General features: G+C 40.8%; 2 protein-coding genes across 4 annotated transcripts in view; one reads left to right on the top strand and one right to left on the bottom strand.

The window, feature by feature from the left end:
• Positions 1–54: 54 nt before the first annotated feature.
• si:ch73-109i22.2 (SH2 domain-containing protein 2A) lies at positions 55–6,886 on the bottom strand. Its single transcript, XM_029658369.2, has 9 exons — positions 6,779–6,886; positions 5,343–5,545; positions 4,287–4,462; positions 2,147–2,236; positions 1,891–2,065; positions 1,482–1,724; positions 1,024–1,378; positions 688–839; positions 55–273 (listed from the first exon to the last, which is right to left on the bottom strand). Exons 1-9 carry the CDS (start codon positions 6,804–6,806, stop codon positions 106–108), a joined length of 1,590 nt encoding a protein of 529 aa, XP_029514229.1. The 5' UTR covers positions 6,807–6,886; the 3' UTR covers positions 55–105.
• A 2,364-nt stretch (positions 6,887–9,250) lies between these two features.
• The window catches only part of LOC115128498 (death-associated protein kinase 2-like), a 32,065-nt gene continuing 21,760 nt past the window's right edge, over positions 9,251–19,555 (top strand). The window contains exon 1 of one of the 3 annotated variants that reach the window (XM_029658373.2): positions 9,251–9,487. The gene's annotated coding sequence lies outside the window, so the exon portion shown is untranslated. Of the gene's footprint in view, positions 9,488–9,512; positions 9,711–15,970; positions 16,200–19,555 lie in introns of those variants that run through there. The other 2 variants (XM_029658372.2, XM_029658371.2) reach the window with 2 other exon arrangements.

Here is a 19,555-nt window from a genome sequence, read left to right on the forward strand (position 1 = left end):
AGTGTACAGGAAGTACGGCTTAATTCTGGATATTTGCAAAGAGGGTCTTCGGTGTTTAGGGTTTATAGTTTATTTTGTTTACAAGGGGAGTTGTATGATAGGGTCTTAGTAAGGAGTGGTCGGATTGGGTGGAGGCCTTGAACTGGTTGGCCTCTCTGGGATCTGTTCATAGATGCTGGTGCTCGGGTCTTGGGTCAAAGGTCGTTCTGAACAAGGTGTCAGAAAGACTCCAGGTCGGGATGGGGAAGTGGACAAGATGGGATCTCCACATCGCTAGAAAAGTGCATGAAAAAAATAAATAACACCTTATCAAAATACTTTTATATCAAATCTGTATATTTTTTATCTAACATTTTCAAACTACCTTATCTACCAGTGTGTAGTTTTTACTCAATTACTGAAAATGCCTGATTAACATCAGTTATTTAGAATACATTAGCCTTTTCTTTATTGCCAACCTCTTACCAAAATGGTGTAGATCGTGTGTCAGAGGGCGGGGTTTCACTCCCGTGTACTTGAGTGATGAATTAAGATCACTAATTGGTAAAGAACTCCCTTTACCTGGTTGTCTAGGTCTTAATTGAACGGAAAACCAAATACTTGCAGACACTCGGCCCTCCATGGAGAGTTTGACACCCCTGGAGTAGATAATATATGCTCAACAATGTATGTTTGGTGTTCCAATACCTGCACACTTCCGTCCTGTTGAGGGGGGCAGTTAACAGGCCTGGGAGGCAGTCGTAAAGGCCGGTTGGGGGCTGTCCTGGCTGGAAGGGGGATGTGACTGGGGGCCTCTCTTGTTCTTAGGTTCACCTCTGAGTAGAGGTGATGCTGGGGGTCTACAAAAGAGAGCAGATATATTGTAATACATGTATACAGTCATATGTCCATTGTTCATTCTAGACATGCAAAAATCTGTATGTGTAATTTCAGGTCAAATCAGGCATGCCGTGCCTTGCTCAGGCCAATAACAATACAACCCTTGAAAGACAAGTAGCTAGTCTTGTCTTTCACCTCGCCCACCTGTACTCCTCTCGGCATCCCGCCAGCGCCCCATGGCGTAGAAGTCGATGTGTTCCTTTGTCTCTTCTTCACGTTGAACCAGATGAGGGGTTTCCTCGTAGGTGTGCAGGGGCTCCAACTTCCAGTAGCATGGGTCCCCCGTGGACCCACGGTGCATGAGAGGGACGGAGGACGCTGTCGCCTCCTGGCCTGGAGGATTGCCCACATTGACATAGGGAGATGTATGGGAAAGCATGCTTGGTGGCTTGTTGACCCGGGCGTACAGTGCGTCGAAGGCGTTTTCTCCCCCGCCAAATGCTCCTGCACAGCTAACGTCAGGTTCTGTCACATCTTCGGGGAGGATCAGGTTTGTCACCTGGAAAATGTTTTGTCATGTAGTCTGTTAATCCATTAATAGCATTGACTTTTTTTGTGGGTTTGTTTAACTTACAAATGTTAAAGGGAGAATAGTTCCTTACCACCAACAGTTCCCCAAGCTGGTTTTCTGGTAGAGAAAGGGACTTTTTTAGCACCTTCTTCACCACAGCATACTCTGGCGTCCCGTCGTTTGTAGGGGCTGAGCTGGCCAATATCTCTTGGACATGGACAGTGGCAGGAGCCGAGAGTGCATATGATGAGGCTTCCTTTTCGGTCACTTTCGTTGTCTCTCCACCTTCATCCTGCAACCCCAGTTTAACTGTACCCTCACAAGCTTCACTGGACTGAGAGAGTAAAAGAGGAGAAAGATTGAGAAACAAACTGTTGCAGTTGAGTTTACCTAAAAGGATAGTTTGCCACAACATTTAAGTTTGTTAGATGTTTAGGTGGTGCCAATGACTTTTCCTTTCGCTTATGAAGAAGGCATGGTGTGGAATATATACTCGGCACCTCGTCACAGGGCGTGGTGAGAATCTCGTTGAAGGGCCCCACGGGATACTGGGTGTAATAGCTGACCAGCTCCTGCAGGCTGCTATGGCGACTCTCCTCCCCAGCGATGAGGAAACACGCCCCTCTGCCACCCTCTTCTTCCTCTATGATGAAATGGCGGCACCTATCCATTCCTCTGGAGGGAAAAGTGTGTGTCTGTCTAAAAATGTCTTTGTGTGTGTGTGTGTGTGTGTGTGTGTGTCTGTTGTGACTTTACCTGTACGAGAGTACAAAACCAATCTTTGACTCGCTGAGCCTGAGCAGAAAACAGCCCTGCTGCTTGTCCTTTAGAAGCTCCTCTGCCTCCCTATCCAAACAGTCGAGAGACACACACACACAGAGAAAAGTGAGAACAATTCATCTTTAACAAACTGCATAAGCTGTACAAACACAGCACGTATGTATGTGTGTACAATTACATGTCTTTGCTTTGACTCATGATGTGTGTCGTGCCTTATCCGTTCCCCTCTAGTGCTGAGTAAAAGCCAAGTTATACTTGATCCGAAAATGTGGTCGGAGGCTCCGTATGGAGGGTGTGACACAACTGCAGGGCCTCCAGAGGCATGCAGAGGCCTAATTGAGCTCCGTACCACACTGCCATCTGCCTCCCAAATTTTGTAACAACGAGGAGGGCTCCATATAGCTCTGCATTGACTTGATTGGTTGACAGTAGGTGGGGGCGGGAGGTCCTGTATAAACACAAACTCCCTTTGTTGACAACTTCTGTCACAACATCTCTGCGCTGCTCCATGAAGTGCAAGAAGTATGAATGCCCTGACTTCTGCAGAGGTCGTATCACCGTAACTGCTGCACGGCCAATGCAGATGCCGGATTGACCATGCAGCACCTTTAACACTTTCTGAACTATTTTCTATTTTGTTTACATATCTAGCTTTCGAACAGTGTTCTTCAATCCTGGGCCGTATTCACTAGATTCAAAACGGTAGCAAATGAGCCGAAACAAGGAGGTACAAAATGCTTGTTTTTGAGAAATCTGCAGTCCCAGATTTGGATTCAATTGCATGTGTACCTCTTTCTCTAAGTGAGAAATATTTGTGTGTGAATATGAATATGACCTGTATTTTTGATTGAATTTATTAGACCATTTTAAAAACATTAAAAACAACAAACATTCTCACCCACGTACTGTTGGTCTACTGCTCACTTTTGAGACGTGCTACTAAACTCAGCAAAAAAAGAAACTTCCCTTTTTCAGGACCCTGTCTTTCAAAGATAATTCTTTAAAAATCCAAATAACTTCACAGATCTTCATTGTAAAGGGTTTTTAAACACTGTTTCCCATGCTTGTTCAAAGAACCATAAACAATTAATGAACATGCACCTGTGGAATGGTTGTTAAGACACTAACAGCTTACAGACGGTAGGCAATTAAGATCACATTCATGAAAACTGAAAAAAATCATTCTGATTGGATTGGATGCGCCCCTGCCCAGTCATGCAAAATCCATAGATTAGGGCCTAATCAATGTATATTGTTGGGTTCTGAGAATATGAAATATACTTATTCGTGTCACTGAGGGGGAGAGAGGAATGTATGACGTTCACGTTCTGTCTGGATATGTTATTGTTAGCCATCAGGGATCGTATGGGAGGGAAAAAGACAGTCTGGTACGAGTCAACATCACAGCCGTGAGTTTGGGAGGAGTGAGCACTTTGGGGCAGAGGTCAGGTCAGAGGAAATGGAACAGATATCACTAAGGTTCTGTCTAGCAACAGAGATGCATTGGCTGTTCAGATGTGTAGGAGGAGACTCAGCATAGGAGAAAGCGTTAAATATCAGTGCTTGTGTGAATATGTTTTTTTGTCTTATGCAGATGTAATGGCCCAATGGGTGAATAAACTTGGTTTAAGCTTTACCAATCGCCCGTGAGTTTTAATAGGTTAATTTCAATGGACTTATTTCATTTATTGACTTATTTCACTCTGCAAAATCTTTGAAATTGTTTACATTTTTGTTCAGTATAATTACATAGGTACTTGAGGACCATACTGTTGACAATCTTATATACAAGACACAATTTAAATCTGAGAGAATCTCTCCTCCACTTTGAGCCATCTGAGGCTTTCAAAGTGTGAATGATCAAGATGAGTATGTTTGTCCCTTTGCATTTGTCGTGTCATCTGTGGTCGTGTGTATGTGTGCATGTGTGTTTTATGTGTGTTTGATTGTACGTGCGTGCATGTGTGTGTTTTATGTGTGTTTGATTGTACGTGCGTGCATGTGTGTCTGCGGTCTTTTTGCATATGCACTTGTTTCCCTGAATGCGCCATGTTTCTTTTTTCTATTGCAGATAATATGTATGCCAGTATATGTTTCTGTGTGCTAGCAGTCTGACCTGCGTGTGGCGAAGCCGTGTAGCCAGCGGGGCATTGGGCGACCAGGCCGACACAGGCGGGGAAGCTGTGTCCTCTCAAACCACAGCAGGGTGTGTGCCCGAAGGGACGGGGACAAGGGCTCCAGGGGCCCGGGGCCACCCAGAGTCAGAGCAGGAGACACCCTCTTCACTACTATCTGATAGAGGGAGATAGACAGGGAGGGTTGTGAGATTTATAGGCACATTCAATAGTTGTCTGTTGTGCTGTCGGGTATCTTTCCATTATTGTGGAGATTTTAAGGCAATTCTGAAAAGAAAACAAAAAGGGGGAAAAGGAGAGTGTATGAGAGAACAAGGCCCGGTCCAGAAATAGCACCTACCAACTATAAGCAATACGTATAGCTCCACCTTGTCTGAAAGAGGGAAGGAAAGAGATGGGCGAGAGGGGGTAGGAGAGGGAGAACACGGCTGTTGTTTACACAGGTAAGCTTGGATACGTTCCCACAGAAGTTACCTTAGCAAGAGAAGACAGTTACATTTTATACACTTGATATGCTCATCCATGCCTTTTTCGTTCCAGCAAAATAAACCCACCATAGTATTTCACCTATCCTTTCCCATTTATGCACATCAAACCGGTAGGATCTTGGAGAAGGCTCTGGAGACAGAATCTGAACTTGGCTGACCCATGCAACACTGAACGTAGAGAGGTAACTTTCAGTTGTCTTTATTTGAACTTTTCTATCCCACCATGACATGGATGTTTTTATTGGCCGAGCCACAGGAAGTTGTCTGTCTCTAACTGCACTATGTGGTTTAGGGTGTAAAGCGTGGCTGCTGGTTTCACACATGACAATCTGACTGGAGGCTTACGGGAAGTCCTCTACAAATACACAGACATATACATTTTAGAAAACAAGCATTCACATACAGTAGAAATTGTACAAATGTTTGTCTGTGTTGTGTCTACCATGCATAGAAAACACTATTGAAAAGCATGCAAATTTCTGTATTTTGACCCAATAGTAGAGTTTCCACTGATCTGGTAAATCTAATGTAAAATGTTTATTCTGTCACCTCATTCTCCTGGCCATTGGTTTGTTTGGCTGGTAGCACCACCTCCTCACGAAGGGTTTTGGGAACCTTTAAGCTCCGCCTGGGTTTGATTGGAGGAGTCTGGCGGGTGGGTGGGTCTTGAGCAGAATGCTGGTGTGGTACAGGCTTTTGGGGTTGGATTGGCAGGCAGCTGATTCGCTCTTCTCGCCTGAGGATTTCAACATCTGCAAACCAACACAAAATAATTTATAAAGCTAACCATTAACTATCACAAAAGTGACGGCCAAAGAAACCTTCTTTTTTTTAAAACATTTAACAAACACAATATTATGAACTAACAAAATATTATGGGCTCAATAACAGTACAGTATTTATTTTATTTGATTTAACTAGGCAAGTCAGTTAAGAACACATTTTGTGAGTTTTCGTGAGAAGACCGATTTTTCTCATGGTCTGACAAACACTGCAGTAACTCGGTTACCTTCCACAACAGATGCTGAAGCCCGACATAGACGGATGCGGTGCCCTTGCAAAAAATGCCTAAATTGACGGATTTTAATGGGGATTTTGATGTTTTCACCTTGTCATGATGGGGTATTGTGTGAAACAAAACAATATTTAATCCATTTTAATTCAGACTGTAACACAACAAAATGTGGAATAAGTCAAGGGGTATGAATACTTTCTGAAGGCACTGTAGTAAAACACATGAGACACAAGACAACATTAAAAAAACATAGCAATTAATGGAAGTTAGAAGGGTGTAAAGTGCATACTTTCTCTGACAATCAAGCAATTCAGATCACTTTTAGCATCAACTTCGGGTATTGTAGATAACACCGTAGACAATGCAATATTCACATTAGTGCATTGGATGCACCTAGAATTCACACAAATAATCCATTTTATAACAAGCACAGCTGTATTTTTTTTTTTCAAACTCAGTTGGTCGCATTTTTGCTGTGACTCAGATTTTGTCAGTTGATGCCTATTAGCTGTTGATATCTTATTGGAGAAAAGGTGGAGTGTAACCAAGGTAATCTGGTAACTACTCTTGTGTGACGAGTAACCTTTTTCTGAGACCTGAATTAGCTCCCACAGCTAATGCCTAGCTTAGTGGGCTAACACAATCTTCAGGTGCGCAGACAAACCTTTCTCTCTAACTCTTTCAGCCCAACAGCAGACCCTTGGTTTGCTGAGTGATTGGGATGGGGAAATGTAACCACTCTCAAATTCATAGATGGAGCAACGGGCAGGATTCACACTCCGTGAATCCTGACATGATCCTTTTTAAACATAGTTCTAAACTATAAATTGTTTGTTAATAAAGACTCAAACGGCAATAAAAATGTAAGCAATGGTAAACAATAGCAATGATATTAAATGAGTTAGTAATGAAAACATTGTTCCTACATAGTTCTGGTTGATTATAAAATGGTTAAAAGTATAAGCCTGACCTTTTAAGCGCTGGTAGTCAAAGTCCATGATGACATTTAAAATAGGTCGTCACACGACGGCTGTATCAACGGATGTCTGAACATCTCTTTCCTCCTCTACATCAACTGCTGTGTGTGTGGGGGGGGGGAGGGGGGGGGGGAAACATAATAAAAAGAGAACAACAAGTTGTTGTGGGTGGGGGAGGGGAAATGTCATCTTTACCAATTTCTTAATTACATAATTATGTCCTAATTGTGCATACATATACCAAAAGTGATACAGTATGTGCATGTAGCTTCAATTATCATGTATTATTCTTATTTTTAGACTTAATTTTTATTTATTTTTACAAATAACAACTGCTCATGTCCATCACAGAAGAAACAATAATTTGCATGAGCTGAGCTGAATCTTTACCCTGTTGCCTACAAGTAACCTAGCGCTCCTTTTTTGGTGCACATTTTGCATTTGTCAAGTTAGAGAACTGAGAGACATGTAGCACAAAGAACAAAGTGGCAGTCACATGCCCCCACCCATGCGCACACACACACACACACATACACACACACACACACACACACACACAGGAAGAGTGAGGCACCGCAACTTAACAAATGACAACAGAGATAGGAAGACTGGAGAAAATGAAAAAGTGAGCTGAACTTAGTCAGACAGAATGAGGAGGACTCAATACACTCAATTGCAGATGATGGAAAATAGCACTGTGGAAGCCAGATGACTCTTCTGTGAACCACGTTAACACTGTCCCTCCCCACATGTTGTTCCTTTCGCAGACTTTGTCATTGGTTATGTGAAATCACATCTGTCTTTCATTTAAAATACATAGGAAACATCTTACTTAAGTGTAAGGAAGGATTGAAGATTCGCCCCTGAGTGAACCCGCAGTGCGATTTCCTGTATCTGTATTGACTGAAATTGGGCCTAGATTTAACTATGACCAAAGTAGCTCTCATTGGTTCACCATAAGGTCAACTAACACCGAAATACACTCTCAACACTGAATAATGAAAAGTTAGCAGGAATTCATGAAAATACTGCACAATGCACTGTGCAAGGCAGATGTTGGGATCCAATGCATAGTAATGCATAGAAATATAGTTCCTCATTCATTCATAGATGATTGTCTCTGGTTTCCTGTTATCTTTCTCACAGCTGCATTGTTGTCGCGTTCGTTTTTTAAATATTTGTATCTTCTCATCTCTCCTGTTCTCGCTGTCTCCCCATAACTCAAAACATCTCTCCTGTTCTCGCTGTCTCCCCATACCTCAAAACATCTCTCCTGTTCTCGCTGTCTCCCCATACCTCAAAACATCTCTCCTGTTCTCGCTGTCTCCCCATACCTCAAAACATCTCTCCTGTTCTCGCTGTCTCCCCATACCTCAAAACATCTCTCCTGTTCTCGCTGTCTCCCCATACCTCAAAACATCTCTCCTGTTCTCGCTGTCTCCCCATACCTCAAAACATCTCTCCTGTTCTCGCTGTCTCCCCATACCTCAAAACATCTCTCCTGTTCTCGCTGTCTCCCCATACCTCAAAACATCTCTCCTGTTCTCGCTGTCTCCCCATACCTCAAAACATCTCTCCATCTCTCTCTCTCAAAACACACAAATACATATTTCACATAAACAAACCTGCAGGCACACACACACACACACACACAGACACACACACACACAGACACACACAGACACACACACACACACACACACACACACACACACACACACACAGACACACACACACACACACACCACTCTCTCTGTCTCAGTTACTGTACTGCATTCTGTGACATTTCTTTCCACTTCCTTCCACCTACAAATAACCAAGTAAGTTACACTATAGCTGCCATTGTCTCAACTTGTCATGTGACATGGCACTTACTAATTATGAAACATTTAGAGCAGTTTTTTTCCTAAGAGCTTATATTATGTCCACAACTCTTCTGTTCCATCCGTGTATGTATACTTACTGTGTATTACTGTATAAAAACAATAATCATAATAACAATTTGCTACATTTATTAAATCAGGTGTATTCCATGCAATTTTTAAAAATAATTTGTATTTATCGGAGTATTAGGCCATAGACTTGTGGTTATTCCAATGTGAAAGGTAAAGAGAAAGGATTAGGGCAGAACTACAGTAGGATTTGGCTACTTATAAATAACAGTTCAATTTTAATTCCACAGAGCGGTGCAAGAACCAAACACATCCTAAAATAATGTTTTGGGGATGATACAGCACACGTGCCACAATAAAAACATGACATCTTGTAACAAACGATCAAAGGCCAATTTGCATATCATCATCGTCATGATTAATTATCATCTTCATTCAAACCATGAATGTCGTTGATCTCATTTCAATGAATTAGTGTGTATATAGCCATACCATAGGGTGCCACCACACACACACAGGCTGACAATATCTCACCATCGTTGTGTGTTACAGCATAGAATCATTGAAACATAATGGACCATATGGCGACTTGACAAGTTGCTTCATATCTAGGAAGTGTGGTTGTCGGGTTCGTTTTTTCGAATGGCATAGCATGCCTGTACAACTCAATATAATATATACAAACCTCACACTTTTTCAACGATTGTCTTGTTTGAGACAGCCGTTTCGTGCCTCTATTTCGGACCTCTGTTGGACTGGCACGATTCGTGACGTCTTCGTGCGCAGCCACGCGGACAGTTTCGAAAACAGGTGAGCTCTTTCCATAGCCGCCTTTGGTGCGTACAACGACGGTATCGTTATTTACTCATACAGAAAAGCAGAACGATAGCGGGGGTATCAGACAATGTTGCATTGCTGTGGTATGTCGCAACTCAAACGAAACAACGCTGCCTGAATGCTATCAAACGAAACAGCGTTGCCTGCACGCTTATAATAGGCTACATTCCGAGAAAAGGAGACCAATATTTTGCAGGTATTTATTTTTATCCAGGTGGATTTATTGTAGAATTAAATTCACACAGTTGTAAATACCGGTGGTCGTGTTTTGTATGACATGCTATTCTCTCCCTGTAATGTGTGTGTGTGTGTGTGTGTGTGTAAGTGAGTGAGAGAGAGAGAGCGGGAGGGCTTTTATATTCATAATGTATAGGCTACTGTATAATCAAATGCTCTATCCTAGTTATTTTTATGTGATACCCTAATGAAAATCTGGTTGTGTTGTGTGTAGTGGTACTAATTCGAAGTAATGGAAATTAGGTGCATGTGTGCACTGGAGCAAAGAGCATCGTGAGCTCTGATTGCAACCTCGTCTCAGAACATTTCATGTTATTCTGTATATTCATCCGAGATACTCCATTTAGTGTGGTGTATTATGTTTCTTATTGTATGTATTAATTTGTTGATGTCCATCATCCATTTCGTATGATGTGTTACGAATTTGATATATGTTACAAATTATAATTCTTATGATATGAATTTGCAAAACATACAATATGTTACGAATTCGCAAAACATATGATATGTAACAAATTATTATTTGTTTTTGCTAATGCTAACGTTAGCTAGGCTAGGGGTTAGGGTTTAGGTGTTAAGGTTAGGAGTTAGGTTAACTTCTTGATGCACCCATCCCGTTAGCGGGATCATTTTTGTCAACATCCGCTGAATTGCAGAGCGCCAAATTCAAATTAAATTACTACAAATATTTAATTTTCATGAAAACACAAGTGCAATATTGCAAAACACAGTTTAGCTTGTTGTTAATCCACCTGGCATGTCAGATTTCAAAAAAGCTTTTTTGACGAAAGCATACCAAGCGTTTATGTAAGGACATCTCTTTCAGTAGACAAAACGTTACAAACAGCTAGCAGCCAAGTAGATTGGTCACGAAAGTCAGAAAAGCAATAAAAAGAATCGCTTACCTTTGATGATCTTCGGATGTTTGCACTCACGAGACGCCCAGTTACACAATAAATGTTCCTTTTGTTCCATAAATATTATTTTTATATCCAAAATACCTCCATGTGATTGGCGCGTTATGTTCAGAAATCCACAGGCTCGAGCGGTCACGACCAGGCAGACAAAAATTCCAAATAGTATCCGTAAAGTTCGTAGAAATACGTCAAACGTTTTTTATAATCAATCCTCAGTTTGTTTTTACAATATACAGTGGGGCAAAAAAGTATTTAGTCAGCCACCAATTGTGCAAGTTCTCCCACTTAAAAAGACGAGAGAGGCCTGTAATTTTCATCATAGGTACACTTCAACTATGACAGACAAAATGAGGGAAAAAAATCCAGAAAATCACATTGTAGGGTTTTTAATGAATTTATTTGCAAATTATGGTGGAAAATAAGTATTTGGTCAATAACAAAAGTTTATCTCAATACTTTGTTATATACCCTTTGTTGGCAATGACAGAGGTCACATGTTTTCTGTAAGTCTTCACAAGGTTTTCACACACTGTTGCTGGTATTTTGGCCCATTCCTCCATGCATATCTCCTCTAGAGCAGTGATGTTTTGGGGCTGTTGCTGGGCAACACGGACTTTCAACTCCCTCCAAAGATTTTCACTCAAAATCTCACAATACATGGCCCCCATTCATTCTTTCCTTTACACGGATCAGTCGTCCTGGTCCCTTTGCAGAAAAACAGCCCCAAAGCATGATGTTTCCACCCCCATGCTTCACAGTAGGTATGGTGTTCTTTGAATGCAACTCAGCATTCTTTGTCCTCCAAACACGACGAGTTGAGTTTTAATCCAAAAATTATATTTTGGTTTCATCTGAACATATGACATTCTCCCAATCTTCTTCTGGATCATCCAAATGCTCTCTAGCAAACTTCAGACGGGCCTGGACATGTACTGGCTTAAGCAGGAGGACATGTCTGGCACTGCAGGATTTGAGTCCCTGGCGGCGTAGTGTGTTACTGATGGTAGGCTTTGTTACTTTGGTCCCAGCTCTCTGCAGGCCATTCACTACGTCCCCCCGTGTGGTTCTGGGATTTTTGCTCACCGTTCTTGTGATCATTTTGACCTCACAGGGTGAGATCTTGCGTGGAGCCCCAGATCGAGGGAGATTATCAGTGGCTTTCAGGAAAAACAGCACTTCCGGGTTGGATTTTCCTCAGGTTTTCGCCTGCAATATCAGTTCTGTTATACTCACAGACAATATTTTGACAGTTTTGGAAACTTTAGAGTATTTTCTATCCTAATCTGATATGCATATTCTAGATTCTGGGCCTGAGAAATAGGTAGTTTCATTTGGGTACGTTTTTCATCCAAACATCAAAATACTGCCCCTACACTCAACAGGTTAAAGGGGTAAGGTTAGGGTTATGGGAATGGAATGGTTAGTTAAAAGGTTTAGGGTTAGCTAACATCATAAGTAGTTGCATAGTAGCAAAAAAGTAGTAAGTAGTTGAAAAGTTGCTAATTAGCTAAAGTTGTCCGTGATGAGATTCGAACACGCAACCTTTGGGTTGCTAGATGTTCATGTTATACCTTTTGTTTTTGCCTTAACTAACCTTTTGCCTTATGTAACTATACCAAACATAACAAATCACACTAATTTGATTGTCCCGGATTTACATTTACTATGTTACGTCTAGTCTATGAGACCAGGCTGTTGATTTGAACATACAGTTCTCTGCACTGCTCCCAAGGGGCTTGACTCACATGACATCACACTGACCAATGCACTGTGTAGTGGCTCTGACTATGGCTCAGTTGTAACCTTTATCTACATTGAAATATGGATATACAGTACTGTAGGCTACTGGGGTATGGCTAAATTAAAGGGGAAATCTGCGATTGATACATCCATTTCTTGTTTTACTTTTAAATTATTTATATAGACCTATAACGAATTGATTATTGAAGAATATAACTTATAAATGCCTCATGAGAACCAGAAATTCAAAGTTGATGTCATAGATGGTCAGACCTTATATTCATAACTCTGTCTATGAATTTGAGAGTGGTAACATTTCTCCAACCCCAACCCTTAACTGTTTAATAAACAGTGGCGGTTTGATTACTTACAGATTACCCCTTTAATCTTCACAGATTCAATTATGTTTGATAATCAAAAATGTAAGGTTTGAAAGTAACGGGATTAACTTTTTAATTGGCATATATAATGTCTCATATCATAACAGATCCCACTTCTGACACCAATGTAGTGAAGTTGAGGCATAGCTGACAGCTGGGCTCAATTAGTCATCACCTCATACAGTATGTCAAAAGTTTGGAAACACCTACTCATTCAAGGGTTTTTCTTTTTCTTTAAAAAACCAAACTATTTTCTGCATTGTAGAATAATAGTGAAGACATCAAACTATGTAATAACACATATGGAATCATGTAGTAACCAAAAAAAGTGTTAAACAAATCCAAATATATTTTATATTTGAGATTCTTCAAAGTAGCCAACCTTTGCCTTGATGACAGCTTTGCACACTCTTGGCATTCTCTCAACCAGCTTCATGAGATAGTCACCTGGAATGCATTTAAATGAACAGGTGTGCCTTGTTAATTTGTGGAATTTCTTTCCTCCTTAATGCGTTTGAGCCAATCAGTTGTGTGGTGGCAAGGTAGGGGTGGTATACAGAAGATAAGCCTTTTTGGTAAAAGACCAAGTCCATATTATGACAAGAACAGTACAAATAAGCAAAGATTAAAACAATTGTATTTAACTAGGCAAGTAATTTAAGAACAAATTATTATATCCAATGGTGGGTTAGCTGCCTTGTTCAGGGGCAGAATGACAGATTTTTATCTTGTCAGCTCAAGGATTCGGGGGGCAAGACCGAGACCAGACGGGGAACAAGGGGTCTGAGACCGAGTCAAGACTGAGACCAGAAAAAAACATAATTCTGATTTTGTCAAATTGCCACCATAACAAAAGTTCAAAATGTCCAGTATTTCTGTGTTCATATTTCAGATAAACATATGGATTTTTCTGACATTCAGAATGGTGAAAATGATTACTAACCCAAACACAGTGGAGAACAATGAGGGCCTTCTACGTCTTCAGAGAAGGGCTAAAGATGGATAAAATAATAATAATAACAATAATAATTATAATTATATTGTTATTTTCAATGATGTTCTGATTTAATCTCTTCAGTTTTTGTTGGAAAGGAAAGGGTTAACACTGAATATAAAAAAATATCCAATCAGGGTTTTTCTTTGGTTGCCTCTGGGGCTAGCTAAATCAGCCATTGGCTAGGCTATCAGAAGCTAGGAAGAAGGAATCTGCCATTCCACTGTATTAGGGCAACATTTTGGAGTGACGGTGGATTCAACCAATCACATTTTGACATGTAATGGGTGGGAACCATTTTTACAAAATTCTTTCTCTTTTTAAAACAGGTCATTTCACAATAGCAAGCCATAGTTTTCCCACAGTCTAGCTATCTATCTTTTGTTGTAAACTAGTTTGCAGCAGCTGCAGCAGGTGTTATCGAAGAGGATGTTGTTGCTAATTTTTTAGCTTCTCCCTTTTCATGAATAACTTTCAACAAGAAGTTAACATCTTACTGCAGTGGGCTAGATCAGGGTCACACAGTGGGATTGAAGGTAGTCTTTAACATATCTACTATGAAACAAAAGTATACACCCCGCACATGGTTATGGGCTTAAAAAAGACACCTGTACCATGTCAGATAGTTGTTTTTTTTGCATCCCAATTTTAATATTTATATATATCACAGAAGACTGAGATATAACAAAACTGTTTGACATAGAAACACCAGATGTCAGAAAAAAAGTAATCTTTATTATTTATGATAAAAAATATTAATAACATTCCACCCATGAGGCCAAAGAGTGTGCTTTTGGTCATTGGCTGAAGGAAAGGGTTGTTTCAAATTATCATCAGCTGGTGAGTGGAACTGTGTCTTTTGTAATAATAATTATCATCAGCTGGTGAGTGGAACTGTGTCTTTTGTAATAATAATGTATAATTTTTTTGTTTTTCCTCAATCTGATTGGGTGGGCCTGGCTCCCCAGTGGGTGTGCCTGTGTCATCGAAGGTCCACTCATGCCTACAGTATGCCCCTGATGCAAACAGCTCATGATGACTGAATTGCACATCACAAATAGCCAACTAACCAAGACTTCGGACCAAACTTTTTCAGTACCTGGTTTACATACTCATTGTTGCCTTAGTTAGAATTTACTGGTAGATATCATACATTGAAATGTCCTACCTACCGGCTCCATGCGAAAACCAGTTGAGCTGCGCGCGTTTGCTGACTACATATTGTATTCTGCTGAAACTAGGCTGTGTGCAGCGCGCAAGCGAACACATTTCACGTGATTTGCGATTGTGTAGGCTACTTTGTGTATGATTTCACTATTGTACTACATAATCGTATACCTCCACTACACTACTTTAATAAGCATCCGTGGGGATTAAGAAGTGAGTATACTCAATGCCCACTGAAAGAAAAGTGTGTATACGGTATATACCTGCATAGTTTCCACTACACCATTGGCCCGTTGTGTTTAACAAAACGTGCACTCTCCTACACGAGTGCGCCGGTATTACCGATGCTGTCCTTTCAGAATCACCTATCCGATAGGTTCGCCACTGCGCAATCATGTCTATAAAAGACCGAGACCGGTCTCGAGTACTACAACACTGCTGCATAGTGTTGAACGTTGTTCATTTTTGTCTAGCTGATGTTCTTCTGATGTTTCTTAGGGATATTGTTCGTGATATCTCCCGCTGTTCAATTTACAACTAAACTTCAGACTCGGATTAGTTTGTTAATAGAATAGGAATGCGTTGTCTGTATTGTACAAGTACCACATTCCAGTAGTTATCATAACATATTCATTGTGCGAGTTTAAAATCCATATATTTTGTATATGATATGTGTGTGTGCGCGCGCGCCTGCGTTGTTTCCTTGAGCAAGTCATGACTACAATGAGGAACTCCGTAGTGGCGTTATCATTGGAGACCACAGCTACAAATTCATAATTATGGCCAAACCCCGCCTATTTCTAAAATGTCTCTTCTTAAAAAAAAATATTTTAAACCTACCCCCACTGTTAACTTATACCAAAACCTAACCTTAAATTAAGATCAAAAAGCATTTTTTTGTTTTCATTAATTGTTATGATAGCCAATGTTGGCTTTGTGACTGTGGTAACTAGTGACAACCTAGTCATAGCGGGTTTGCATCTAGGCAAGCAAGCACTCCCAACAAAGTTACGTATAAACCGAAGGAGGGGCAGAAATAAAATGAACTTTTCCGCATTCCACGGTTAACTGTAAAGAACTCTGACTGTAGGCTTATCTACACATGGACAGGGGAGTTTGCTACGTTGTTGACTAGTTGTCCTACTACTTGTTGACTAGATGTCATCGGAAAAAAATCATTGCAACGCATTAGAAGAACAAACACTTATTTGTCTCAGTTTGCAAAAGAGCCTGGTCAGGCATTCAGTTGGGTGAGTGTTTCTCCTGACGATCTTTTCGACGCATTTTGTTTTCGCTGATTTATGCTTATATATATATATATATATATATATACACACACACACACACACACACACACACACACACACACACATATATGTGTGTATGTGTATGTAAACCACCCAGGCGACCCAATATATTATAACCATGATAATAAACGATGTGCCGCTCTCATCACCCGCTTTTCTCTCAAAGGCCATTGCGCACGACTGCTGCAATCTCTCGATCGTTCCCGACTAGTTTAATTTGATGAAAAACCGCAATACCTTTTGGAATAGATCATTTATTTTCGGGTTGTGCTCTGCTATATTCTGATGGTTGTAATGGATTGTCAGAATCTGAAGTTTGGCATTTTTAAAATGAGAAAGTTGGGCACGTTAACACACCATTTATTCTGGAGTAAATTATGGGATTGTTTTTCATAACTGGTTCATCCGAGTTTCTGATTATATATTTTTTGGCATAACGTTTAGGCACCCTCACTTCTCTTTCTCTCCATTGACTTTCATAGTTCCCAAATTCCAACGATTCAGCTTTCATATATTATTATTGAGGTGTCCACATGATCATAATCTTCTCTAAATCTTTTGCCTTATGTGGTGATCAATTGAGTATTTTCTACAAGTGCTATCCTATGACTAGCTGGTAAACGACTTTATAGTTACACACAAACACGCACAGGGGAAGGCCAAACTCAACATAATGTTGAAAAATGAACAGATCACATTCCCATAGACACGCCAGTGTGGTCAGGGTCTGCAGTAGCCCAATAATGGATTAAATGAGCCTAATGTTACTCATTATAGTCCAAGGACCTTACATGTTCTGTTTGGAGGTGAATTGGCTCTGGCAGCCGAAACAACCAAATGCACCATCTAAACGTGAATCGAATGTCAAACACTCCTGCCCCATAGCATGTTGGCTGGAGTACATTGGTGACATGCTGAACGTCAATTGTCGCTCATGGAGTGCCAGACTAGTCTCTTTGCTCAGTTGGCTAATACAGTGGGTTTTGAGTGGCGTGTGTTGTTGTACAGAAGGTTGCAAATTTGACCGCTGCTCTTGGCAGAATAGAATACACTCTGTTTACGTGGTACTGTTCCATGGCTTGTGCCCACACTGAAGTCAAGTGGGATGAGCAGTAGTTATCTCAGAACAGATCAGTCTCCCTACACTCCATGATGATGGCATATTTTCTTCAGAACTGAACTGTACTGTCTATCTCTGACTCATCTCTTGTGAGGATAGATGTATGATAACAAGGCATTTTTTGTTTTATGGGGCACCTAGTCAGCCAGACGCGCACGCACGCGCACATACACATTTTGCATACACAAAGACACCAGTTTGCTGGTGGCACCCACAAACAACCGCTTCTTCACACTTACTCTTCAGATTAGAGTGCCGTAGATAAGACAGTAAAGCCACGGTCTGTCTGTCTATTTTGGCCCACATTTAGGAGCGAGGCCTCACTTTTAGCCGCTTATCAGACCTCTTGACATGATGACATAGTGCACCGTTCATAGACAAGGGGCATTGTTCCACTGTAGTGTTATTTGGGGAAGGGGTGGTTTTGGAGTTGCGGGGGAGCTGGTTCTTGAATCAACGCTGTTGTTCTCAGGATATTGTCATGTTGTTGACTTCATGGTATTGGGGTGGGAAGCTGGGGGTGGATCATGAGGGGAGTCTCGGGAATGTCTTCTTGAGAATGATTTTTAGCAGGGGAGGGGGCATGCACATAAAAACTGTCAGACAGAGTCTGAGAGTGAAAGATATTATTGTGTTCTGTAGTTGGTATATATACAGGAAGACTCACAAACACCCACATGCTGTCACAAATAGACACATTTAAGTTTACACCAGTTGTATTCGGCGCACGTACATAACCTCTATATGATTGCAGACTGTTGAAGTTGACCCCTCTTGTCCTCACTCCCTTTCTCTCACTCTCTTTAATCTCTTTCTTTCCCTGTCTCTTTCTGCCTCCCTCCCTCACACCATATTTTGTTCTGTCTGTCTGTCTGTCTGTCTGTCTGTCTGTCTGTCTGTCTGTCTGTCTGTCTGTCTGTCTGTCTGTCTGTCTGTCTGTCTTTATGATGCTGGTTTTTGGAGACAACATGCTTTTCTCTCATTGTCAGCATTTCTCTCTTTCACTCTCTTTCACCCTCTCTGTATTTGGTTCACTATATTAGGCACGACTGGACCCCGACAAGGATAATTCTTCCCTGCAATTAACATCAGTAATCCTTTCAAAACTGATCACCAATCCCCATTGAAAATATTCAAAAGGGCCGCATTAATAAACCAAGGGGGGAAAAAACACTCACTGATGCATGCGCTGATGTACTTTGACACTTGAGGCTTTCTGAGGGTTTTAGTCTGTTATTTTAATCACGTTTGTTTTCATACGGTGGGTAGAGGCAGAGTAATACTCTGTGAACTTGCACTTTTAAACACGGTCTCACTCTTCAGTCCCTCCGCGTTCACTGCTAATAAAGGCTTATGGGTAATTCCATTTGATTTCAATAACTTTTTGACTGCACCCCTTTTGATTTGAACTTAACTTCCCATACATATTTGCCCACAGTAGAAGTGGTCAAAACTGACAAAACATTTACGAGATAGAGGTGCTAAAAGTTGACCCAGTTGACCCAATGTCCGAGAAGCTGGTGTTTGGAGGATATATTGGCATGGGTGTTGTTAGGCCCGAGATTAAGTCCAAACACCGGCTTCGAGGGCATTATCACATTTATACAACGTCAATAATGATTGACATATATTCATTAAAAACATTATTTTGATGAATTTATTCATACTATTTCATCCGTCCACAAGATATAGTCCCTAAACAAATCTAGGGTTGCTACCTAAGCCGGCTGGTCGTTCGTTCTATTGGTTCAGTTGCCAGAGACAGGACCCAGTCGTTCAGTCTTTTTGTTCTGTATCTGTTTGTTCTAAATGTTCCATTGCCATACTGGCTGGTAACGTTCTTATCCCTTGAATGTAAGCTAGCCAACTAAGGCTAACTTAGAGTCACGTCAACCAGTGCAGACAGAATAACAACAGTAGCTGCATTTGTTTAAGCTGTTTTGTTGTGACATTTATTTGGATACATCCATAATAATGAGCTAATGAGGCACGATTTCACCTGGCATAAAAAAAGTTATCTCTCGTTAGGACACTGTTGTTCAGAGGAGCTAGCCAACAACACAACTAACACAATAACTTCAAACTGAAGTTGGAAAGACTGCAAACTAGCTGTTCTTTGTTTTATTTGACATTTTTTCAATTTACATTTCTTTGCATATATCCATAAAAATTATGCCAG

This window comes from Oncorhynchus nerka, linkage group LG4 (genome assembly GCF_034236695.1).
Source record: "Oncorhynchus nerka isolate Pitt River linkage group LG4, Oner_Uvic_2.0, whole genome shotgun sequence".
Classification (NCBI taxonomy): domain Eukaryota; kingdom Metazoa; phylum Chordata; class Actinopteri; order Salmoniformes; family Salmonidae; genus Oncorhynchus; species Oncorhynchus nerka.

What these genes read in the sequence shown, in the direction of transcription:
- si:ch73-109i22.2 (XM_029658369.2), bottom strand. Translation starts at nt 6,806, where the DNA reads ATGGACTTTGACTACCAGCGCTTAAAAG. An exon ending in TGACTACCAGCGCTTAAAAG is followed by an intron (nt 5,546 to 6,778) that starts GTCAGGCTTATA and finishes GTTGGTTTGCAG; the next exon opens with ATGTTGAAATCCTCAGGCGA. An exon ending in GGATGCCGAGAGGAGTACAG is followed by an intron (nt 840 to 1,023) that starts GTGGGCGAGGTG and finishes TCTCTTTTGTAG; the next exon opens with ACCCCCAGCATCACCTCTAC.